General features: G+C 42.6%; 1 protein-coding gene across 1 annotated transcript in view; it reads left to right on the forward strand.

The window, feature by feature from the left end:
• The window catches only part of scin (scinderin), a 30,117-nt gene that overhangs the window by 1,346 nt on the left and 1,943 nt on the right, over positions 1-26,828 (forward strand). The window contains exons 2-13 of the mRNA XM_005720895.2: positions 3,640-3,794; positions 4,751-4,912; positions 5,766-5,915; positions 9,296-9,388; positions 10,250-10,382; positions 10,499-10,587; positions 10,740-10,955; positions 13,991-14,112; positions 18,236-18,326; positions 18,934-19,104; positions 19,182-19,359; positions 26,590-26,711. Of these exons, the coding sequence (XP_005720952.1) occupies positions 3,640-3,794; positions 4,751-4,912; positions 5,766-5,915; positions 9,296-9,388; positions 10,250-10,382; positions 10,499-10,587; positions 10,740-10,955; positions 13,991-14,112; positions 18,236-18,326; positions 18,934-19,104; positions 19,182-19,359; positions 26,590-26,711 (1,682 nt within the window). The remainder of the gene's footprint in view (positions 1-3,639; positions 3,795-4,750; positions 4,913-5,765; positions 5,916-9,295; positions 9,389-10,249; positions 10,383-10,498; positions 10,588-10,739; positions 10,956-13,990; positions 14,113-18,235; positions 18,327-18,933; positions 19,105-19,181; positions 19,360-26,589; positions 26,712-26,828) is intronic.

A 26,828-nucleotide genomic window follows, 5' to 3' on the forward strand; every position in this document is an offset into this window, starting at 1 on the left:
TAAGCTGAAAAGTGTGGATTTGGTGCTTTATTCAAATGCAGCTGAGAACAGGTGAGTCTTCAACCTGGATTTAAATAAACTGAGTGTTTCAGCTCATCTGAGGCTTTCTGGGAGTTTGTTCCAGAATAGGAATAAAAACTAAAAAAAAACATATAAAACATTGCATATAACATGAAGCTTGATATACTTTAATGCTGTGTGCCATAAAGTTTCCAAAACCTGAATAAGCCTTTCTCGAGCTGACAGCTCCATCATAGCCACACCTGCCGTTACCTGATCCCCCTGATAATCACACAATGATCATATCCAAACTAATCATTTACTGACAACAGCTGATTATCTTTTTAACATTGAGCTGTGGCGTTGCTCTTACTGCTTTTATTTATTTGCAGCAGAGAAGAAGAAAAGCCTAAAACACTCTTGGTTTTGGCTTGTCATTCTGCACCACATAAGTTATCAGTAGCAGCATGTCATAGATATAAGAAATCTGTAATGGTGTAACAAACAGTACATGAGTTCACACTTCAACACTTAGCGCTCTAGTTTAAGTTTTGGTGCCGCATCTCTTCATGCCTCCTTTTTGCACACTTCACTTGCAACAACTTTGCAAAAAGTAGGCATCGCACAAAAGCGTATGTTGAGCCACACCAACCTACAGTTTTTGATTGGAACCATTTTGACAACAATTCAAAATGTGAAAGTAAACACCAAATGTGTACTGAGTAACTCTACTCTACTCTACTCTACTCTCATCATTCTGTCTGGTGCTTGTCCATTAAGAACGATGGATATATACCTACAAAACTATATAGTATGGACACATTTTCTTTTTTCTATGCTGATATGTAGATGAGCTGTGTGTATGTTTGGCAGCATGTAAACATGACTGGACTTGCTTGAGTATATTTGTAATACTTAGGGTGTTTATAAAAGTGAGGGATATTTGTGTGCTTTGATTTTCTGATTGAATAAAACATAAAAATCAAGTGAAATACATTAATTGTACTTAGGGGTTCACTTCACCCGATTTTCACTGTTTCCTAAAAAGTTACATTCAAACAAAGCAAGTTGTTATATCTAGATGGCACTAAATGCTGCTCAGGTTTTCTAAGCTTCTTTTTTGTGACTTTAAGAAAACAAACAAGCTGAACAAACATTCACACACACATTGGCACTGTGATGGGTGCGTCAGAGAGCAGCTTGGGTTAATATGATGCCCAAGGATAGTTAGCGTGACAAGACTGGAGCAGCCAGTCATCAGTAGACAACCTGCTCTGCCTCTTTAGCTACAGTCACCCCTTTTTTCTGTTATGTAACAGACTGCTGTTTTTCAATAAATTGTTCTTGTACAATTATCACAACGCTAGTAGTAGTTTTACCACTATTATGGTAAGACTTCTGTTTACGCTCTACAAGTAATTCTTCCTCTAATGGTTCCATGTTATTTTCTAGCGCTGGGCTAACAGCATTATTCTTTTGACTTAGACACAAAGAAATCTCCAGTAGCTTTTCTCTTTGACAAACTTTGTATTGGTAGTGTGCAGCTTTAATCAGCAACTTGTCATGCTTGTCTTATTCTGACGGTTCACTCTTTGTTGACATTTCCTTCTTATGTTGATTCAGCTGCTGTCACAGCTTTGTCTGGGATGTTTCTTTTCTATCCAGGCAAAAGTCTGGAGAGAATGTCAGCATTATTCATAACTTCACCAAGTTCATAATGTCAACATGAAGTCTCCCTAACCCACCAGGGGCAGATAGCAGTGTTAGTTTGGGGGCTTGTCCATTGAGACAAGGACCCGAGTTGCAGGATGAGAGTCCATTTATTTATAATATCAACAACAATAAATCACACTCTTGTGATACTTCGACTTTTTAGTCACTGCATCTCTAGCTCAGTTTATTCACTCCAACACTGCTCTTTTCCTCCTATCCCGGTTTACCACTAAAACAGAGAGCGTGTGATTAAATAATCAGTCCCAGCTGCCCTTCGAGTCTCCAAGGCACTGCCTGCTGAACCCACTGCACCACCACTCCTCTGCATCGGAGCCTCAGACCACACCACGGTCACATACCTCTACCATTTGAACGAGGCCAGGGAGCCACTCGGCCATGTCTACTCCCCTCTCTGTGAGCAGGAGAGGAAATCAGCCACCACCGTGTCCCCGGCCTATGGACCACCTCAAACTTAAATGGCTGGAGGGCGAGATGCCACTGGGTGATCTAGGCACTGGCATCTTTCAGTGGAACCATTATGCATGGTCTGAACAGACAGGCACAGGCCTCTCTCAGACAGTTTCTGCAGGATGTACACAACAGAGCCATCAACCCCCCCTTACCTGCTAGGACAAAACAGTGATGTGTTCAAAACGTCCTTATGCAGAATAAAAGGAAAGGAAAATTAGGTGTGTGGAGCATTGGTTCCCCACAGAGAGCCTCTTTTACTGAGTCAGACACACTGAGTGTGTTCGACCTGTGTTCAGTTGTCACAGCTCACTAGGTATAATCTGTTCCTAACCATCACAAATGGAAATGTCAGTGATAAGTCATCATGTGACCATCAATTGTTATCACAAAGGCTGATCTTAGAGTGTCGTCACAAGACTGTTAGTGGAAAATCTTCCATGTTCCAATCTTCCAGTTACTGAAGCCAGCGGAGTCTCCTGTGAAGCTGCTCTAGCAATTGCATCTGGCACTTGGTCTGGGCCACCACCACTTAGTCCCTGTGCATCACGGTGAGCTCCACCAGCATCTGTGCCAGCAGCTGGTCTGGCAGGACCCGAAGCACACACAGGCAGAGTTGCAGGATGAGTGTCCAGTTATGTACAATATCAAAAACCCCAGATCACACTCTTGTGAATTTCAGGATGGCCCTGGTTACACCGCATTGGCAGGCATTTAGGTTCACAAGTTTTAACAAACAATAATGTGTTTTTCAGGTAACTGTCAAGAGTTTTATGTAGGAAAGGTTTCAACTGTTTTCATTTTACCATAATGGTGATGCGTATCAGGCCCTTCAGGTAGCCATGATTCAATAACAAGGTGGAGACCTATGCTGACAGAACAGTGGAGGCGACTGTGAATTTCAGAATGAAACCAGGCCACCATGAGTCTGCTCGACTGACCTGTGGTCACTGTGAAGTCTTTCCACTTCCTGGGAACCATCATCTTCCCAGGATCTGCAGTGGGAAGCTAATATCACCTCCCTCATCAAAACAGCACATTAAAGGACATTTTTCTTGTAGCAGCCGAAGAAGTTCAACCTGTCAGTGATGGTGCACTTCTGCTTCTTCATTACTGAAGCCATCCTCAATTCCTCCATAACAATTTGCTGCTGGCACTGCCAGAGACAATGGCAGAATATGCACATCACGTGCTCTGCTCACAAGTTGATTGGCAGCAATGTGCTTTCTCTTCCAAAACCTAAATGTTTCCCTGGCCCCGGGGCAGGCACAAGAGATCACTGTTGACACCATCCACCCCAGAAATAAACTTTTTGAGTCACTCCATGCCTGATGGACCAGATGGAGGCAGGAGGCTCTGGTCCATCCGGAATAACACCTTATGACATTCAGCAGTTTACTTCAACATACAGTTGGATTGCTTAACTACTTTCTCACTGTCCTTATTTATTATTGACAGGAAAAGAGTGCAGCCAGGATGAGAGCACTGCTGCAGCCATCTTTACTGTGCAGTTGGATGATTACTTGGGTGGAAAGCCAGTCCAGTACCGAGAACTACAGGGGGTTGAGTCAACTGCCTTCACCAGCTACTTCAAAGGAGGGCTCACTTACAAAGTATGTTCATTCATGAGCTCTGCTGCAACATGCTGATCTTTTAATTACAATTCTAGATGTCTAAAGCTCCTGAACCACAAGTGCCAACTTCATCATTGCATTCAGTTCATGGAGGAACATATGGTTATTTAAACTATCATCTTGCAGGAGGACTGTTCTCTGCTGTGCCCATAGTAGAAAAACAAATATGGTCTATATTCTCAAACAGAATTAAAAATATGATTGTGTAACTTTAGTGGTTCTGACAGTCGTTGTCCATGACCTGTTAATCACGTGAGGCATCACATGAGCCATGGTGGGGATAAGGATGTATGTCAAAGGAAGTTAAGGATGAAACCACCCTGCCCCACCCCATCATGTGGCCCATTGAAGTCACCTAAGGGCATGTGTGAGTGAGCATTGAAGCCCCTGGCTCTCAAGACTGTGTGGGTGGTGGCTGATGGTGTTGTCAGCCACTACCTCTGTATAGTGAAGGTTTTTTGACTTTGGACTTTGAAAGGGGAAAATGGCTTTTTCCTTTTTAAACCATCTGTTTTCTTAGTCCAAGATGTGGCGTCCTCAAAAGAGTGTCGTTTGTGCTTTGAGTGCATTTAAAGAACAAAGGACACTTCAACCCTCACTTACACCTTGCCTTAGGTAACCAAAGTAGTATACAACTTATACCATGCATACCATTTAGAAATTGTCACTAGCTGGCTTTTGCAATTTAAAGTTTATTGTTACTGTAGGCTCAACAATATGACTTTACAGACCACTTGATTTTTTTTGTCCTTTATTAACTAGCCAGATATTTTTTTTACGTTGACTTTATACCATAACGTTGTACTCTGCAAACCCTGCTACATCATATTTGGGAACAATGACTGGAAAAAAACAGCAAGAGAGAGTAAGAAAGAGAAGTGACAGTGCAGTGTAAACAGAGAAGGTTGACAGCATAATATGTTCTCTGTCCACAGACAGGGGGTGTGGCCTCAGGTTTCAACCATGTGGTCACCAATGATCTTACAGCACAGAGACTTCTACATGTCAAGGGTCGGCGTGTTGTCAGAGCCACCCAAGTCCCCTTCAGTTGGTCCAGCTTCAACAGTGGAGACTGCTTCATCATTGACCTTGGAGATGTAAGGACAAACTGGTATATACTATACTGCCAAAAGTATTTCATTATCACTCATTGTACCTAATGGTACTGTCACCTCATCAGAGCACTTTGTTCTAAAAATGCAGGTTGACTTGTAATTCTAGTGTAGCTAAAAACAGAACGGGAGCCAGAGCCTTCAGCTTCCAGGCCCCACTTCTGTAGAACGAGCACCCAAATCTGGATTTGGGACAAAGGCACCCTCTCTACTTTTAAGTATTAAAAAAAGATGGGTTTTTTGTAAAAAAAAAAAATTTAAAAATTTAAAAAAAAAATAATAATAATAATAATAATAATAATAATAATAATAATAATAATAAAAGGGTCAATTTCAGAAGCTCAGGACATTGTATTATGGTACAGGATGCCACTTATGCGACTAGTGGTGTACTGACCCACAAAGTGGAAGGCCACCCAAAATCATAGAGCTGGGTCAGCCACATTCAAGCGTTACATCACAAAGAGCAGGGAAGATATGTTCTCTGGATCGATGAATCCCATTTCTCCATCTGGTAATCTCACTGGCAAGTCTGGGTTTGGCATTGCCAGGAACATGGAACTGGCTGCATTTTGCCAAATGCAGGAAGACTGATGGTGTATCCAAAGCTCACAAATGTGCTTCTGGATGAATGGTCAAAAATATAAAAACACTCTTAAAACCTGTGGAGCTATATTAAACCCTAAAGATAAAGAATGGGATGTTACTCAAGTTCATATGCGTGTGAAGGCAGATATAGCATATGTAGACACTATGTGTATCTGCAGGGAGAGTGTAAATTAAATAGGGCCCAAAGCCAAGTTTGTATTTCCTTGTCTAACTGTTGTTGTGTCAGCAGAAGATCTACCAGTGGTGTGGATCCAAGTGTAACAAGTATGAGCGACTGAAGGCAACACAAGTGGCCAGGGGTATCCGTGACAACGAGAGGAATGCTCGTGCAGAAGTGATAGTCGTAGAAGAAGGAAGTGAACCATCAAAGTTAACAGATGTAAGTCCTATTTTATGGCTGTTAAGTTATTTTGCATTTGGGTTTCCTGTTCTAAACATATACACTACCAGTCTAAAGTTTGGACACACCTTGTCATTCAGTGTTTTGGTTTTTTTATTATTATTTTAACTGCTTTGTACATTGTAGATACATACTGAAGACTACTTTGTTGACAGTGCTGCAAACTCTTGGCCTTCATGATGTAGTTCACCTGAAATGGTTTCCCCTCACAGGTGAGCCTGTCAGGGTTCATTTGTGGAGTTTCTTGCCTTCTTAATGGGGTTGGGACCATCAGTTCTGTTGTGCAGAAGTCGGGTTGGTGCACAGCTGACAGCTCTGTTTGACAACTGTTAGAAATCCTATTATGGCGAGAACCAATCAGCTAAGTAAAGAGAAACAACAGTTCATCATTACTGTAAGGACTGAAGGTCAGTCAGTCCGGAAAAAGCAACCTCCAGGCTGTGTGAGAGCTATTTGACCAAGTGCAGTCGCAAAAACCATCAAGTGCTACAATTAAACTGTCTGACATGAGGACGCCCCAGGAAAGGAAGACCAAGAGTCCCTCTGCTGCTGAGGATACATTCATCTGATGATGAGTCCACAGCTGAGATCTTTGGTTCCACCTGCCGTGTGTTTGTGCGACACAGAACGGTGAATGATGGTCTCTACATGCAAGGTTCCCACCGTGAAGCATTAGGAGGTGTGATGGTGTCGGGGGCTTTGCTGGTGACACTGTTGGGGATTGTTGTTCAAAACTGAGGGAGAGATGGAGTGCTGCACCAGATGATCTGGCCTCCACAGTCACCTGACCTAAACCCAGTGGGGATGGTTTGGGATGAGATGGAGGACCAACAAGAGCTCAGCATCTCTGGGAACTCCTTCAGGACTGTTGGAAACCATTTCAGGTGACGACCTCATGAAGAGAGAGAATGCCGAGAGTGAGCAAAGCAGCAATCAAAGCAAAGAGTGGCTACTTTGGAGAATCTAAAATATAAAACATGCTTTGAATTATTTCACACTTTTTTATTTACCACATAATTCCATATGTGTGCATTCATAGTTAGTTTTGATGAGAATCTACAATGTAAATAGTCATGAATGTACATGTACATGTACTATAGTACATGTACAGTAGCGGTTATTGATACGGGCGACACGGGCGGTTGCCCGGGGCGGCATCGTGGTGGGGGACGGCATCACGGGCATTGACGTCATGCCAGCGCATAGTGGGGATGGCATAGGCACCGATCGGTTTTCTATCGCCCTCCGTTTGCGAGGTGCGTCTGCTGCTTGCAGCACAGGGAGGAGGGGGCGGGGTGGCGGGGGATTCTCTGACTGGCTGGAGCAGCATCTAATAACCAACTCGCAAAATAAAACAAAATAAAACAAAACAACAAACAGGAAAACACCAGACATCATGATACAGACTTATAATTTGCATCAATGTTTTTTTGAAGTTCTATATGCGAAAAGTGAGCGCGAGAGCCCTCGGTGCGCCTGCTCGCTGCTGAAGTCAAAGTAAAGTTTGTTGTCATCTCCGCTACATACAGTCCAGTATACAGAGAGACGAGACGACAAAGCTCCAGTTACAGCAGTGCAAGTAAACAAACGATAAATATAAGAAAAGTAAGAAAATAAATATACACTTTAGGACTCGGGGTAAAGGATCAATAACAATTTAAAATTTATAATTTACAGTTGATGATTTAAAGTCTCACACAACCCGTCGAAAGGGGAGGGGGCGGCTGCTTCCAGATAGAGCGCATTTCATTTATAATGTTGTAAATCCAAGCCCATCATGTATTCATGATTTGAATCCTGGGTTGTGTGAAATCTCAGAAATAAACCCTAGACAAAGTGAATCTGTGAACCAGGGTGTAGGTCTGTTAGGTTATGTTGTGGTGATCCTCGTGTTGGGGGATTTGTGTTCATACTGGAGAGCAAAATTAAAACCAAGATGGACAAGAAAAGTTCAAAGCCATCAGGAGCTCAGTTTAGAAAAAAGAGAAAAGAAGAGGAGGAGAAACAAGCTAAAGATACAGGTGTGTGTGTTTCTCTGCTGAAATTCAGTATGGTTCCAACAACAGTTTTATGTTAATGTATAATCCTTAATATGTTTTATGTGAGTGGGGGCGCGTCAGAGGGAGTGTTCACCCGGGGCGCCAAACAGGCTAGGACCGCCACTGTACATGTATATGTTCTATATACACTATAGGTCCATATAGCGTATACCACTACCAGGTAGTGGTATACGCTACCTGTCAAAAGTTTGGACACAACTTCTCATTTAATGGTTTTTCTTTCTTTTCATGACCATTTGAGTGCATGGACCTCATTGGGCTGTTTCCCAACAAGCTGAGCAAGGAGATCAGGGTAGCTAAGAGGAGCTAAAGAAAGCTAAAGAAAACGAACAGCTTCTCAGCCAGTGACCCAGAATCCGTTTGGAGAGGCCTGCAGCACATCACCAAATACAAGAGTCCCTCCCCTAGCCCTGGTTGCTCATGACCTTAACACCTTCTACTGCAGATTTTAAAGACAACCCCCTAAAAATCCCATCTGCTCACCCTCAACTCACACCTACACAAAAAGACTACCTGCAGTCTCAATTCCCCCCCACACACCCCCGCCCTCTGACTCCCTACCTGCACTAAAGATCTGTGAGGAGGACGTGGGTATACACTTGCAGAGACAGAAGACCAGAAAGGCTCCAGGATCTGACGACATGCCCCCCTTGAGCCTGAAAATCTGTGTGACCAACTGGCCCCCAATCTTCACCTGGATTATTAACAGATCTCTGGAACTGTGCTCCCTCCTGCTTCACACACTCCACCAAAGAAGTCCACCATCACAGGACTAAATGACTACAGGCCCGAGGCCCTGACGGGATTATGGATGACTGTCTGGTCCCACCCTTTTCAATAGCTAATAAACATTTGCACTTCTAATTTCTTCATTTTTGTGTGAAGTACAGTTAGCCCCCTATTTTGTTGGAGAAAGACAGAGCTAGGTTTTTTTTGGTGAGGGGGGGGGGGGTGCGTCTCTACATTAGCAGTGGACTTGAAATCAAACAAGAAGTATATGTTTGAACTGTAGACTAAACACCTAATGCTGACAGATATTTGTGTTTTATTCATTTTTTGTGTGTTGCTTCAGAAAACATAAGTTGATAAATCTACATATAAATGCAATAGTGCAAAACATTCACTAGTTTTTTCACATGTGCATTCAATTCATGTCTTCAACTCATTTTTATTTCTTTTATGCTTGTTTATAGTTTGCTATATTTATGCTTTGGTTGAATTGTTTATTTTTGGATTTACTGGAAGCATTAATTGTTTCACTTCTTCTTTTTTTTTTTGCTTTTTTCTGGTGTTGGACAGGTTCTTGGAGACAAGCCACCGCTGTCAGAGGGAGGTGATGATGATGACACAGAGGCAGACATGTCTAACAGAAAGATGGCTAAACTATATATGGTACAGTATTATCATCAACAAACACTGAAAAAAATCGACAAAGATCTTTTTTGTCTAATAGTTAGAATGTTTCCCCAAACACTGTCATAACTCTGAATCCTGCTAGCTGTTGCTGATGATACACAGCTACACAGCAACAGCAGATACAGCAGCTGGACCTTTAGCTGCAACACTCTGTGAGGCAAACTGCACACAAACTGTTTGTGTTTGTTGAGCTGATAGAAACATTATATTTGAAATTACCTCCCACTTAAAAAGTATTACTCCATTTATGCTTGCATGTCTCTAAATCTAGCTAGATGCTGAAGTGTCGCAACCACAACTCATGGACACCTGCAGTCGCTCTGGTGTGCAAAAAAAACCCCAAACAAAACAACAAGACGCCACTTCATCGCCTGACTTTGACACACAGTTTTGCATCTTTCACTTCTTTTTGTACAACAGTCCCTGGTGGTTAATATGCAAACACGACTGCCTTAATGAGTTACTGTTACTGTCAAATCAGTTTGATGGCCCGCAATGACATGAAATAATAACTCCCCTCAAATCCCTTAAACCAAAAATAACGTTTTGAAAATGAAAAAGTAGAAAGTAGAGATTTGCTTAAAGATGTAGGGAGTAAAAGTAAAAAGTTGTCAGAATAATAACTACTCAAGTAAAGTACAGATACCAGAAAATTCTACTTAAGTACAGTAACAGACTATTTGTACTCCACCTCTGCATCATTCACACATTTAAACACATTCATATAAGAACTTTTTCTGTTTGTTTTCTATCTAACATTTGCACAAATTCTTAAATGAAGTCAAGAACCATCATATAACTTTTTATTATTATTATTGTTATTATTATTATTACCAGGTGTCTGATGCATCAGGATCCATGACAGTGACTGTTGTGAAGGAAGAAAACCCCTTCCTGCAGAGTGACCTACTATCAGATAAATGCTTCATCCTGGATCACGGCAAAAACAAAATGATATTTGTATGGAAAGGTGCTCAAACAGTGTTAGCTAAGAGATTCTGGGACCTGCTTTGAATGGCTTGTTATAAGTGAAATAAGCTACCCAGTTTCATATCAGCATTGATTTCATCTATTTTTTTCCTCCAGGACATAATGCTAATCCCAATGAAAGAAAAGAGGCCATGAAAACAGCTGAGAACTTCATCAAGCAGATGGGCTACCCAGCAAACACGCAGGTTTACTTTCAGTTTCACTTCATGGAAACTGGACATATTTTCATATTATTCTTTGAAAGTTTCCTGTAAGTAAAAGTACAGGACTATTGGAAAACTATCCTGTATTGGAAATGGAAATAGTTCCAGTGATGTTCCTCCTGATGGTCCTGCAGATTCAGGTGCTTCCAGAAGGAGGAGAGACTCCCATGTTCAAGCAGTTCTTCCTGGACTGGAAGGAGAAAGATCAGAGTGAGGGTTTTGGGAAGGTGTTCACCACTGAGAAGGTTGCCAAGATTCAGCAAGTTGAGTTTGATGCCTCAAAACTTCATGAGTCCCACCACATGGCAGCTCAGTATAACATGGTGGATGATGGGAGTGGAGAAACACAGGTGAATGAACTGTACTGTATGTCTGTGTATGTTCTCAGTCATCGAGGTCGTAGTAATCTGGACTTTTTAAAGTTTCTTGAAGAAAAGAAAGAAAGAAAGAGTGATACCTTTAAGTGCAGATGTACAGGTGACTCTTGTCCTGTCGAAGTGGTCTTAACGCTCACTCACATCTTGTGTGATTTGATCCCGATAGGGTGAGGCAAGGTCTCACAGTGATTTCACCCGAAACCTCTGCTGATAATGACCCACACCCTTTCCACACCTTGGCTCATGTGATGATGCACACGATCGATAGTTGGTCAACAACCCTCTTAAGGCACAACACCCACTAGGGTTTAAATACCTGAGACTCTCCACCATTTGGTTTTAGAACTGAAGAAGAAGAAGAAACTGAAAGAAGTCTTGTCTCTTTCTTTCCAAGCTCCTTAGAACTCTAAAAGTAGTGTCCATGTGAAACTATGCTGGTGCTTCACTTGTTACCTTTATCATTTTCTCTTTAGAGTTCACCGTCTTTGGGGTAACGTGGTTAATCCGACCATTTTTGTTTTTTCCTGTTTTACCAGGAATACTGTGGAGACACAGTAACAATTTCCCACAAAAAATAAAAGAATAAAAAAAATAAATCTTCATTTCTATGTTGTGGACCTGTGAAAAAAAATTCAGTTCAATTCAGTTTTATTCATATAACACCAAACAACAATTGCCTCAAGGCACTAAGATACATACACACTTTACTACTAAAAATATTCACTCGTCCATCTAAACCGTTGAATTCAGGCGTTCCAGTAGCTTTCATGGCCACAGGTGTGTGAAATCAAGTACCTGAGCATGCATCAGAATCCTGGTTCATATGTGCTTAAAGACTACTGACGACATTGGGGATAAGACAGTGTTCAAATGGTGAGACTTACACTACCAGTCGAAAGTTTTAGAACACCCCCATTTTTCCAGATTTTTATTGAGAATTATGCAGTTTAATGTCTCATTGCACTCTAGCATAGTACCAATAAGCAATTGGAATCAAATAAATCATGGAATCAGTTTATAGACCAAGTGGACTGGGGCGATCGTGGCTCAAGAGTTGGGAGTTCGCCTTGTAATTGGAAGGTTGCCGGTTCGAGCCCCGGCTTGGACAATCTCGGTCGTTGTGTCCTTGGGCGAGACACTTCACCCGTTGCCTACTGGTGGTGGTCAGAGGGCCCGGTGGCGCCAGTGTCCGGCAGCCTCGCCTCTGTCAGTGCGCCCCAGGGTGGCTGTGGCTACAATGTAGCTTGCCATCACCAGTGTGTGAATGGGTGCATGACTGGATATGTAAAGCGCTTTGGGGTCCTTAGGGACTAGTAAGGCGCTATAAATACAGGCCATTTACCATTTCACCTACTCGACGGCCTACAAAGATGCTGCGTGATGAATCGAAGATTTCTAACTTTGATTCATCAGTCCATAATACCTTCTTCCAGTCTTCAGTAGCCCAGTCGCAGTGTTTCATGGCCCAGACAAGCCTCTTTGTCTTATTCTGCCATCTTAGGGATGGCTTTCTTGCTGCAACTCATCCTGTCAAACCTGCAGTTTGCTCCAGCTTCTGAGCCTTTTGATGGTGAAGGAAACTGGACTCACTGACACCTTGACTTTCATTGCAGTTTCTCTGTAGGACAGACCTACATTTATAAGTGATGGTCTGTCTCTCTTCCAATGTTAATTGCCTTTTTCTCGCTATTTTTGTAGCAACACACTAATTTCTGCAGTACTGTTCGACTGATGCTCACGAGGGTATGATACCACAGTGTGCTCCAACACTGCTTTCCTGCAGACAGAGCGGGTTGGAAGTCATCCAGAGAAGTTGGAACATCTGTAGGAATTAGCAGCACCAGCTTTCAAAGCTTGATCAAACTCCTTTGCTGCAGAACAGATTTAAACTGTTGGCCCATGTTGTGTTCCCTGAAAAACCTTTTAATGTAATTCTGAAATGTACTTTGTTCAGTTTTGGGCAACCTTACCTTTTATTTTAACCTCTGGCAGTTCACCATTTACCTTTGTACCATTTCAAACTATTCATTGGACTTGAACGACATGAATTGCAATAAATAACTGGAAAAATTGGGGTTTTCTAAAACCTTTGAGCGGTATTGTAAATAAAATTAAATTACACTGAAAATTGACAAGCAGCTGCTGGGCAGCCAACTAGTTAACACGGAGAAGAAGACAGCAGTTGTGGTAGTGGTGGCAATCATCAGAAAGAAGGAGAGAAGAAAACAGAAGCACGAGGGGCTATAGGTGTGCTTCAGACTGTGGCTCTGAAACTGCTGTTGCTCTTTAAGCCTCAGTGAACTTTAGGTGGAGACCTCCATGTACTATAAGGAGCTTTCATGTCTTGACATTGGTGGCATTGATGTCCTTGTGTGGCCAGTTTATTATTCCACCTGAGTATCTGATGCCTGGTAATCTGTATGTATTGATAGCATGGGTCTTATTCTTATCATTGAGATGGCTTCTCAGCACTTGTCTTACCTTCTAAATTGGTACACTCCAGTGAGATCTTTGAGGTCTCGCAGGAGCTTCTAGTTGTCCCTAGGTCTAGATTAAAACACAGAGGAGATCGGACTTTTGCTGTGACTGCTCTGAAACTGTGGACTAAACTGCCTTTACATATCAGATCCTCTCCAACACTGGATACTTTTAAAACTCGTCTAAAGGCCCATTTTTACTCCTTGGCTTTTAAGGCCAGTCAGGTCTGTCATTATTTTATTATGTTCTTATCCTTAATTTTACTTTCTTTTTAAATTTTATCTGATTATTCTATTGTACAGTACTTTGGTCAACAGTTGTTGTTTTTAAAAGTGCTATATAAGTAAAATTAATTTGCTTTGATTCTGGAGCTACTTGGCTGTAGGTGACATGATTCATGTTGGCACATGATACTAGGAACACTGCTTTGAGGGAAGATGAGTTGACCTATTGCAACAGCAAATCAGTTTTTGTTGAAAATTATTATGGTGTTACTAGAGAAATAACTTCTTATTTTTCTCATTTTATAGATCTGGAGGGTGGAGAGCAGTGGTAGGGTCCCTGTTGATCCTAAGAACTATGGTCAGTTCTACGGTGGAGACTGCTACATCATCCTGTACACTTACAGGAAGGGGCAGATAATCTACACCTGGTATGAGTTCAGAAACTGAGCTACTTTGCATCCAATACACATGCTCTGATTCTCACCACCAAATGTCCTGTCACTGCTGATGCTGGTAAAAAGTGGTGTACCCCCAGGACTAGTCGACCTTTAGGGCACACTCCACATGGTCACTGGCCCTTTTGACACCATGCTATTTCCCTGCTTTCAGAAAATATGAGGGGGGTGGAGTCTCACTGTTATCTCTGTATTTAACACTGAAGCAGCTGAAACTGAGCAGCCCCGTCCACTAACTGACCAGATCAAGACTTCATATTATGCTCTGCTCACTGTATGTGTATGCCAACACGTTCTCATCCCAAAACGTAACATATTACAAAATCGACAAATCGTCTGTATGTTGAGATGAGAACCTTTTGGACTGAATCATTTATTGTGATTGGAAAACACTGTCTAACACGATTAAGGTTGTGGTTTAGGTTAGGGAGCATCATCCTATTGGATTCCATCCACAATCCGGCGTGTATCACAGGGACGTGGAAGGTTACCTTTCGCATTCCTATGGAGCGCCTCGGGACGTGGCGGTATGTTACGCGTCGGGAATGAGAACAGTCTCTGTATGCTATTCTCATTACCAAGCAAGATGAAAGGACAAAGAATCCAAAATCGAATTCCAACATCATTAGTAGACCAAGGGAATAAAACATCTTCAGGAAAGTGATAATGAAATCAATCAATGGAATAAAATCTGGGGGATCATATTTTGGAGGGAGACATTAAAATACCAATCTGAGCCCTAAAGTTGAATCTGTTCATCTGGACGTAGCGTTCAGTCACTCATTCAAGTGTCTTCTTTGGTCTTAGGTGATTGCAGGTTCCCCAACCATATAAACAGTACATTTGCATAATGACTGAAACTTGCACCTGTAGTCTGCAGTCAGCTGAGACTGTAGAAGTCACCTGGATGAGTGACAAAACATTTCTCCCACTGAAAACGCTACGTCCAGGTGAGCAGAATCAACTTTTTGGGATTTCCATACTTGGATGATTGAGCATAAAAAATTGTGAGACAAGGGTATCACAACAGTTTGTACACTGACTGGACCTTTTAGAAGGTTTGCAGAATTACAAAGGGGATTTACAAGGTAATTACAAGTAAGGGATTACTGTATCAAAAAAAACTGAAACGGGAGAATTAAGGGAAGTTGACATACTAATTGACATCCTGAGTTATGCCTACAAGAAGAATACTACAAGAATGATTTGAAAAACAGATCAGGCTGATGGATCAAAATATAATGAATAAAGGATTCATGGTGATACAGGAAGGCAACGTGGGAAAAAGAACTCAACGCTGGCATATTGCAAAAGGACAAGCGTTCAGTGTTAAGTGAGGAAACCTCATCCAGAAGGTCAAAGAAGTGGAGAATGTTTGGGGAAAAAATGTTCATTTTATTTTGCATATCAGAAAACATTCTCCAAGCTATTGGAGCCATGTCGGCGGTTCCAAAGCTTGGAGAATGTTCTTCTGAGAAACCTTTGTCTGATACTAAGTAACATTTTGAAATATGAGATTCTCTATGTGATTTCTGTCTTTTTAATCAGAATGCAGGTTTTTGTTATTGTTTTTCTTAAAAAGGAGAGTGGTATCTATGTAAATATTGTTAGTAGACTTTTAAAAAATTACAAAAACCTGGTATTCAATTCAATTTTATTTATACAGCGCCAAAACCCAACAACAGTCACCTTCTGGTGCTTTATACTGAAAGGTAGACCCTACAATAATACATACAGAGAAAAACCCAACAATCATATGACCCCCTATGAGCAGCACTTTGGCGACAGTGGGAAGGAAAAACTCCCTTTTAACAGGAAGAAACCTCTGGCAGAACCAGGCTCAGGGAGGGGCGGCCATCTGCTGTGATTGGTTGGAGGTGAGGGGAAGAAGAGAGGACAAGAAACATGCTGTGGAAGAGAGACAGAGATTAATAATAACTAATGATCAAATGCAAAGTAGTGTATAAACACAAACAGTGAATGATAAGACGTCAGAGAAGAAGAAACAGCCGGTGCATCATGGGAATCCCCCAGCAGCTTACACCTATTGCAGCATAACTACGGGAGGATTCAGGGTCACCAGGAATGGTTTGTCAAAAAGGAAAGTTTGAAGCCTAATCTTGAAAGTAGAGATAGTGTCTGTCTCCTGAATCCAAACTGGAAGCTGGTTCCACAGAAGAGGGGCCTGAAAACTGAAGGCTCTGCCTCCCATTCTACTTTAAATACTCTAGGAACAACAAGTAGGCCTGCAGAGCAAGAGCGAAGTGCTCTAATAGGGTGATATGGTACTACAAGGTCATTGAATTGAATTGAATTGAATGAATGCTTTATTGGCCATATGCAGGTTGCCCCGCAGAGGAATAGGACCCCCCCAACTTACACACACAACAAAGACATCACATGGGAATACAGTCGGAGATCGTCAGCGTTGCAAAGAAAACACTGAAAAATTACACAACAATGGGAAAAAGTACAAGAGGAAAAAAAGAGACCTCTTCTCACGCTGGGCACCTATGGGAGGACAGCATGAGAACAGGAAACAAAAAAAACTCCTCTGCACAGAGAGCACATTAATGTCCACATCACAACATTAGAGCACGTGACTAGCCACAGGGGTGGATAGGGGGGTGGGGGGTAATCCGAAGGACCACAGCAGTCGTCCTATACGTCCTATACGTCCTATACCATTCCAGCGCGGCGCGCAGACCCGCCGTCTGTCTTCCCCCGCAGGAAACAAGCATCGAAGGCGTTTGGAAAGGGAGGGGGATGAGTGCGTGCTTATCAGTGTAAGTGTATGTGTGTGCGTGTCCAGAGTTCAGCTGAGACAGTGTCCTTCGCCCCATCAGGCTAAGTAAACAGTCTGCCAGCCAACCCAGGTGGCCTTGCATGGGATGGGAAGAATAGTCATCACACAGTCGTTATCAGGGAGTTGTTTTGGTGAGCTCCAGCCTTGGGCCTGAGCAGCTGGCGTCCATATGTTGAATATTGTTGATTAATTAATACATTAAGATAAGATGGGGCCTGATTATTGTCACAGGTCGGTGACTCAGTTATTTTTGGTTTTTGTACTTTTACTTTTGATTTTATTATGAATTATGACTGTTTGTGTTTTGGTTTCTGTCCTAGTATTTCTAGCTCCCTAGTTTTGTAGAACTTCCTGAGTTCTAGTTTTTAGGCTTTGTTATTTGGTTTGGTGTTAATTCTGTGCTCCCTCTGATCTGTGTCAGCCCTGCCTGTGTATCCCCTCTAGTGTAGTCAGGTCTCTGTGTAGAGCCCGCGTCTCTGAGTCTCTGTCTTCGTGTGTGTTTTGAGTTTCCTGTTTTACTTTGAAGGTTCGTGTCTGATGTCAGCGTGTTCAGTTTTACTTGCCTCCTGTCTCGTTAGCTCCCGGTGTCTTTCTGCATCTCCCTGTTTCTCTGTTTCATGTTTGGTTTTTGCTTGTTTTCCCAGTTTAGGTTTTCTCAGTTCTGCTTTCACCACCCTCGTCTTTGTTGTATGTTCACTCACCCTAAGTAAAGCTCCTTCACATCAGTAGTGCCTGCATCTTGGGTCCTTTAATAATTCCACACGGTTTGCCCTGCTAACCATGACAGTTATTTAAGACCTTGTATGTGAGGAGCAGGATTTTGAATTCAATTCTGGATTAAACAGGGCTCAAATTTTAAATTCAAATGACTAGTCCTAAGCGTGGATGATAATGCATCATCCATAATACAGAATCTTTATTACAAAATGAGGGTAACTGAAAGTTTTTCTCATAGAGCTGAGGAAGCTCCCATCACAGAACACCCTATGGACAGCTAAGACTCCTAATACAGTGAATCACAGTGAATCACAGCTACATGAACATGAATGTTTGTCTATTTGTTTGGTAGTTTTTCTGATTATTTTCACTTTTTTCACATTTTACTAAATCAAAGTGGGAGAATGGACTGAGTGAACCAAAGTAAAAAGGTTCCCACTGGAAATCCATAACAATGAGCTGGTGACAAAGTTATTTGATGCATTTTTATTTTAAGAATATAGATTGGTTCACTTTCTAGATTAACTATAACTTGACTAACTGAATATTGATTACTATTACTGTCTCCTGCAGGCAGGGAGCCAGCTGCTCTGTGGATGAGCTAACTGCCTCAGCGTTCCTGACCGTAGAGCTGGATCGTTCACTGGGAGGGAATGCGGTTCAGGTACAACACCAGTGTCACATAAATATGAGAAGCACTTGTACTGATTGCTTTGTTAATTGTTCTAAATGCACAGTACTGTGCAAAATCTTGAGCCACTCCTCATTTCTTTATATTTTGCTAGAAAATAGGAAGTTGGTGCAGTGATTCATTGAAGCATGCTAAGAGTGTACACCATGTACCTGACCCTAACCCAATACAGACAGGAGCTAACGTAATGGCCCTTCTTTTATGCACACTTGTGGAAAGCTTGTTGAAAGCCTTCCCAGACTGTTGGCTGGGTCATATTAAACCCTCTGGATTAAGAAATCACTCAATTTGATATTCGTGTGATGGCAGACGAGCAAATACTTTTGACACTAGAGTGTAGATCATTCATAATGGAATCAGGTCCATAATCAGCTATGGATCACAGATGTGATACCAAAGGAGCAGGAAGCCAGGCAAGCTCCGCCCCTGAAGCACATAAGCAGACCTACACATGCACACACACACAGACAGAAAACGGGCGAGTCGACCAGAAACACTTTAAATTGTCCTGTGAAAAATAATTGTCTTGAACTTTCTTTAACTGGTATGTTAAAAACCAGTTTGCTTCATATGGTTTCAGGTCAGAGTGCCTCAGGGTAAAGAACCCCCACATCTGCTCAGTCTTTTTAAATCTAAACCCCTCATTGTGTATAAGAGCGGCACATCCCGCCTGGGCGATCATCCTCCTCCACCTCCTACGCGACTCTTCCAAGTCAGACGGAACCTGGGCACCATCACCAGGATTGCTGAGGTAAACCATTTCCTGATTGTCGTTAGTAAAGTAATGATGTGTTTATGCAAAGATGCTGAACTTCTTGTCTGTTTTAGGTTGATGCCAGTGCCGCCAGCCTAAACTCTAATGATGCCTTCTTTCTGAGGACCCCTGATGGGCAGGGCTTTCTGTGGATAGGCAAAGGGGCCAGTGAGGAAGAGGAAAAGGGAGCTGAGTACATGAGCAAAGAGCTGAACTGCAGCTGCAAACGCATAACTGAAGGACAAGAACCAGGTCATGATCAACACTTGACATACATATACCAAATGTGTGTATCCATATGATACGCACACGCAGACACAAGCTCGCATAGGTCTGCATGTTTTCACACAGTATAGACGTTGTCAGGCTAGCAGCAGCGGGTCGAATCTATAAGCCGCGATTCTCACTAACGTGTTCAATATTCCAGCCACGAGAGGCTCTGAGCTGCTGCCTTTAGTAGTGTCCAGAAACAGTGATGAGCAACAGGTGAGTGATTAGCAGCAGGTGAGTATGTCAAAGGCAGGAGCCCGAGTGATGCAGGAGCAGGAGGGAGGGGAACAGAGATTTAAACTAAAACAAAAACACATGTAGTCTTGCAGGGCTGGCCGGGCACACACAGGGACCATGACAGACATAAAGTTTTATTTTGAACACTTGTTGCAAAAAGGAAAATCTCCATTCAAAAGAAACCAAATACAAATATGATAGAAAGTGAAGATTTTTACCAGCGCTCATGTCTCAGTTTGCAACATGAGGACTTGGACTTTTCACCTCTGCCCAGGAGGTCATGTTTTTACAACCAACCTTCCAGTTAGTGTCCAACTTATTGGTTTGGTACCACCCCCACTGTATTTGGAAGTGTTTGTGTGTGTTCGTGCGTGCATGGCATTCTGTCTACAAACATGATCGCTCAAAATGTTTAGAGCAGTAGAAGATTGGGGTAATGTTAACAATTCATTAAATCTGGCTTACATCCACCGAGCTCTTCAAGGTTAACTTCATGATTTATTGATTGAAAATTAACAACAAAGCCTTATAACTTGAAAACGGCTATTTGATTGTTCTTAGGCTGAGATCACACAATACACTGTGAGAATGTGAGATTCTCAGTGCCAGAGATTCCAAATTGCAGCACGGGGCTGTTAGATCAGAGCACTGTGATGCAGCACATAGGTGTGCTGTGTAAGATTATCTAGCTCCACCTGATTAGTACTCCAAGCAATCAGCATGAGTAACGGGCAGAACAATTACATTCTCTTCCACTAGAGGGCAGTGCATCTACCTGCTCTAATTAAATGGGTTGCCAACTGCCAGTAAAACAGAAGAAGAAGAAGGAATTTCATAATAATCATGCTGTGAGTGAGAGAACAGTGTTTAACAGCAATGGATAAATATTTGAAAAGAAAAGGTAGTCAGTCTGACCTGGTCCTGGAGAAAACTCTGACCCAGATGAAGGCCCAGCATGAGTAGGGGTCAGAAGAAAGCAAAAAAGTTATATTGGGGACAAACTGAGTTAATTCCACTATACCTGGTGCACAAGGAAAAAGGATCAATATGGTTTTTGTGACATTTTTGTCTGGTGGTGTGTCGTGTGATTTTTCTAATGTGAAATATGTGCCGTGGCTCCACAAGATAGGGTGTCATCCAGCGTTTCCCAAAGTTAAACTATTTAATCTTCTATTTGCATGTTTTTAAAAACTCCCAAAGGGCAACTGGAAGCTCAGATTATCTGTGTCAGCAATAATAGCTCAGAGGGCAAATCTGTAAACTGAGAAGAAAACTGTCCTCCGCATACAAACAAGAGCACTGAGACTGAGACACCTTGATTTTCTCAGGAATCCCCAAAATGCACCAGATTATCCTGAAAACTGTTAACAACATGTCATTCTACTGCTTACACTGTCTCACGGTCTCACGTCCCGTCATCGCTACATTTGAACATTTCCAGCAAAAAGAACTGGTTAAAAGCAAGGACCATGAATGAAAAAGAGCATCATGAATGAACTGTTTCCCAGTGAAATCAACCATGACTGAATAGAGCTCATTGGAATCAAAAATATTATTAAAAAGCATATGTAGATACAGCATGTTATCAGTTGGATTTACCCAAAGGTAGCACAAAACTCTTGGATAGAATTAGAACAAGCAGACGGTAACGATAAACTTTCAGAACGTCCCTTGATTACAGCTTTAATTAAATGCCACTGCTGCTTAAAAAACCCATTCATCTTCTCCACCTCACCAGCCTGATGAACAACCCTTGAAATCACAAACTCCCAAATAGAATCCAGCAGGTTTTCTCCAAAGTGGCACCACTCAGACTTTCAGGTCAACAGAGCAATTCTTTACTTTACAGCATGGGCGCAAGAAGGAATCACACACCTCTTTTAAGATAATAAACTCATGTCAGATACAAATTTGTTTCAAAGCTTTGGACAAGACAAGAAAAATGTACTATCCTCTCAAAATTATATTCACTACTTTCAGTCACAAACTCAATATCTGTACTCATCCCCGAATGGGACAAAGACCTTCCACTATCTTTGAAACCTGATTTTTGGACAAATTCTCAATGACAAAAAAACCCAAAAACATTTTAAACTCATTCAATACAAAATCCTACACAGAACCACATCACACAACCAGTGTTGAATAAAATGGTTTTATGGGTGTTACGCCCCTGTCTAGGGGTACAGGAACGTAGCACATGTTAAAAGAAGAGTGACCCCGCCCTGGTCCCCAAAACCATACCACAGCCGATTTAGATGTGAAACTGGTTTATTGTGGCTAAACTGCAGCGTGACTCCGGGGTGAACAAAGGCCAAAATAACAAACAAAACCAGTCAAGGAGGTGCTACCTAAACCCTACGTGATAAAAAGAGCAAACCAAAGACAAATGCTACCCCGACCTGAATAAACAGGAGAAAATGAGACAGAAAATAAGAAGGCAGCTCACCCTTCAGCTTCAGTGACTATTTACACGTGACTCTAAACTACACACTATATACAGAAGCTCAGCAATCCTCAGGAACACACACGCGAGTAGCACAGGGTCTGGAGGCCAAGGATGGCTCTGACGCTGCTGTCAGTTGCTGCCCCGGGACGACTGGCTGTGGCTCAAGTGGTAGAGCAGATCAGCTACTGATTGGAAGGTCGGTGGTTCGATCCTTGGCTTCCCCAGTCTACGTGTCAAATATCCTTAGGCAAGATGCTAACCCCAAGTTGCCCTCCGATGCGTTCAGTGTGAATGCGTGTGAGTGTAGATTAGTTTGCACTTGTGTTTAGAAGTGCTTGAGTGGGTGTGACTGTGGCATGTTGTATAGAGTGCTCTGAGAACTCCGGGAGAATAGAAAAGCACTATATAAGAATCAGTCCATTTACCATTTACCATGATAAGGGGACCAATCAGCAGCCGTCAGCTTCTCCAATCAGGGACCTGCAGAGACTCTTAAAGACGCAGACAGGCGGAACAAAAAACAGCCACCCGGACACATTATGGGCAGTAACAATGGGTTTCTCTGATTCTGGGATTTGTACTCAGTGTACTCAAAACACCACAGACACTCCTTTAGTCAACTAGCTCAGTCCTGCAGCTCTGGTCCAAGCGTACTAAATAGATGAACGCGTTCCTTGCTCACGCCTGCCTGTGAACTCACTGGACTACTCCTCCCTTGCAGCTGAGCCACAAACCACACCCCACTGCCACATACACTCCCTCTCCCACTTAGGTTGGGGAGCCGTCTTACCTGCTGGGAGAAAACGGCCCTCAGCGCGAAGCTTTAGGATGAAGGTGAGGGTAAAGTTAGAGGTGTCTTGCAGGGGACCAGATCTGGGGCACACTTTCAGGTGAAGCTGGTCAAGAGTCGGTCAGCTCTGCAAAGACTGGCATGAACCAGCAGTAATAACCAGCAAGTCCCAGGAACCTTACTACCTTACTGGCTGTTTTTTGGTCTTGGGATGCCTCCCCAAACACTGTAACTCCCTCCATCCAGCCGCACATTTCTTAAGACTGGCTGCGAGCCCCACCTGTTTCATTGACTCCAGCACTGTGACCAAATGCACCGCCAAAGAGTCACTGCTGACGCTACATACAGCATGGGCCTGCAGCACCTGGTCCATGAGACGCTGAAGTGTGCCGGGGGTTCCTATAGCAAGTCAGATGGAACTGTGACAAATTGGTACAACCCATATGAAGTCAAAAGACGTGTTTTCCTTAGACTCTGGAGACAAGGATATCTACCAGTAGCCCTCGTTTCACCAGCTCGTCCTCCCCAGAGTCAACATCAGGCGAGGACTCACATCATCTGTCGTGAGCACAAGTCATTAAAACCTGGCCAATCAGTTTCCAAAATATTGAGCTACATGATGTTTCACATTGCTCACTTGGTGTTGGCTCTCACTGTGCACTGTAACTTCCTGTTACAGTGCACAGTGGTGTTTTGTGTAGATTATCTATGTACAATGAATTTTAAAAAAACTGATAAAATATAGATAACATCCAATTTCATAGTGTAATCTTCACATGCTTTCTCCAAAGCACACTCTCTGTTGATTCGCCCGCTAATTATATTCACAGTATTCACTCACTGCGTCTTTAGGGATTCACCTAGCTTAGCTTAGCTCTCTAGCAGCACGGCCTCTTCACCTGTCCCTCCTGCACTTTCCTGCTCAGTGTGTCAGATGTTTAGTTACTGTAGGTTTGCTTATAATAATCAGTCTTAATCATGGATGATTAATCATTAATCATTGTCTTAAATGCAACAAATATGCAACAACATAACATGAGAGAAAACGCATTTCGAAACAGGAAATACAGCATCAGTGTGCATTTTTTAGGTGTGTTCATTTTACCCTGCGTTTTTCTGTCCTTGATCACTTGTTCAGACTGTTTTGTGCCAAGTTGTGGTGGGGCGAGTTGAACTTGAATCGTTTCATGTTTGTTGGGTTGTGCTTTATCGGGTTCAGTTTCATCCGAGCTTTTCCGGTTGAGGCTCGCTCACAGGCAGAAGATGTTGTCTGTTGCGCCTGTCTTCCTTTCCATCCGACTCAACGACATAAGAGCGAGGTTCAGCACATACCTTACTTACAACTCCAATCTTGTCATGTCCTCTCTGTGTTTGTAATCTCACCACCTGCTTTGGTGTTAATGGACTGAAAAAAGACTTTTTATCCATGACAGCAAATGAACTGAACAACAGAAAATGATAAGAAAAATAAACTGGGCCAACGTGGCATGTTTGTTAATACACATGTTAATGTGATCTCTGGTCTCCCACTCAGAGACACAGGTCTCCGAGTGTCCAGCATTCAGAGGCTGCCTGAGGACACTCATGTGAGAGGCGGTGTTGATACCAAAGGGCATTCTCAAGAATGTGAATCTGCCGAAAGGTGTTGCAAATGTAGTGAGAAGAGATGAGGCAGGATCTAGTTTGATTTGCCAGAAGGAGCTCTTTGCATCCAGAACTGAGAAGATGGTTGCTCCAGACATCTGAGCAGCTACTTCCTCCACAGTTCGGATGGGATGGTGAGGTCGCATTAGTGCCTTGTTCAGATCCCTTGGATCAATGCACATATGAACATCATCGGTATTCTTTTTGTGTGTTGCGACCATGTTGGATACCCATTCTGTGGGTTCCTCCACTGGTTCAGTTACTCCCACGGCCTGCATTCTTTGGAGTTCCTCTTTAACCTTTACTGCATGGGAACAGGAACGCGTCTTGGAGGGTTGACGACAGGTGGCATGTTTGGAGTGAGTTTCATTGAGTAGGTTACAGGTAAGCCACCGACTTCATCTTTGAACAGGTCTGTGTATTCGTAAAAAACTTTCTGTGCAGGTGTTTCATCCTGATCTGTGTCAACATGGTAGACTTCCTTGCTGAAACTAACCAGTTTCATTCGCACGCTGTCCTTTAATCCGATGATGGATTGCACATCGTGTTTTACAACTTGGAATTGTAGGTAACTGTCCAGCTAGCTTGCACTTGAGAGTAACTGTGCCTGTGGACTTAATCTTCGTGCCTCCGAAAGCAGCGAGATTTACCTGTTTTTGTGACTTACGTAGGGTTTCGTTGTTGCCGATGTTTCTGTAAGTGCCTAATGACAGTTATCTACAGTTACTCTTTGGGCTCATTTAGTAATAACGATACTTGTAATAACTGCAGCCTGTTTGCAGCTCTGGAGGCCAGGATCACTGAATGGGAGACTCGGCTTAACACCCTTAAAAAAAGATACTAACCCCAAGTTGCTCTCTGATGCATCCAGCGAAGTATGAATGTGTGTGTGAATGTTAGATAGAAGGCACTCACATAGAAAAAAGTACATTATACATTTTTAATTTTGGAAAAGTTGTGATTAGTGTGGTAACTTTTGGACCTCCCTCCTGAGCTACAGCCAGCCAAGCATCCCCTATATCAGTGGTTCCCAAATTTTTTTTGCTGGGCCCCCCTTTGTTTTACAAGAAAAATGCTCGCACCCCCCCTCCCCCCTCCGCGCGCCTGCGCACGCACAACCACACGCGCCCATATTTTGCTCCATTGCGGTTTATTTCACACCTCAAACATTTAGTAAACAATTAAACAAATACAAGTAAACTGCAATAAATTACAGGTAGTAATAAAATTAACTACTAACTCTTTTACGCTACGTCCGCACCTACATGGGTATTTTTGAAAACGCAGCTGTTTTGTCCACGTAAACGGCGTTTCAAATCACCGAAAACTGAGATTTTTAAAACTCCTTTTTTGCGTTTACGTGTGGACGAGGAATACAGAGTTCGTCACACAACGTCAAAGGTATGAGTCTTTTTCACGTCACGCTGTGCGCCACGTTATTGTTTACATGAGATGAACTGCAGAATGGAGATAGAGACAAAATACTGTTAATCTGACTGTCTGCAGGTTTTACACGCAGTTACTGTCCCTCCATTTACAAAGGCAGAGGCGTCATGGTGTGATTATTTTACATGTAGTTGTTTTTTTCATGTGTAATAATGTTCAACATTGCTGTCAACACATTTTTCAAAAAATGCCTCTCTGTGCAAAATGGGTTCAAAAACATAAACAGCTGTGGGATCCTGTTTGTCCGTGATTTAAACAGCTCAGCGCTGCTCCCGACGCAGGGAAAAGCAATCCTGCAGGGAGACCCACCTCGGCACTTCTGCAGGTGAAGCCAAAGGGGAGATTTGCTTCACCATATTTTCTAGTCTTTGGCTTAGAATGAAGTTGGTTTGGAAACATATTCAGCGATGCTTCATCTCCTGCTTTGCGTTTCTGTGGGCGCCCTGTGCTAGCAGTGTCCAAGCGTTTTGTTTTTTTGTTTTTTCCTCCCCTTTTCATACCGCGTCCCCCCCTGCAATGGCTCTGCACCCCCACCCCTCCCCACCCCAGAGGGCAGGCCCCACACTTTGGGAAGGTCTGCTCTATATGAATGTTTGAATGTGATTATATGAGCTTCTGAGATGTCACTTTGTATTTTGTCTTGCAGCTAAGTTCTGGGCTGAATTAGGAGGGAAGAAGGAGTACCAGACATCAGAGAGGCTGGAGAGTCCGTCTATGACTCATCCTCCTCGACTCTTTGGATGTTCCAACAAGACTGGCAGGTTCACAGTAAGTTTTTAACATGTGTCATTTTCCCCTCATGAAGGAATCTATTTGTTACTTTTCTTTCCAGCATATTATTTATTCTGTTTTTATTGTATTCGTTTATAATAACAATAATAATAA

The sequence above is a fragment of the Pundamilia nyererei genome, unplaced genomic scaffold, assembly GCF_000239375.1.
Source record: "Pundamilia nyererei isolate P.nyererei 1_Seehausen unplaced genomic scaffold, PunNye1.0 scaffold00003, whole genome shotgun sequence".
In the NCBI taxonomy this organism is placed as follows: Eukaryota; Metazoa; Chordata; class Actinopteri; order Cichliformes; family Cichlidae; genus Pundamilia; species Pundamilia nyererei.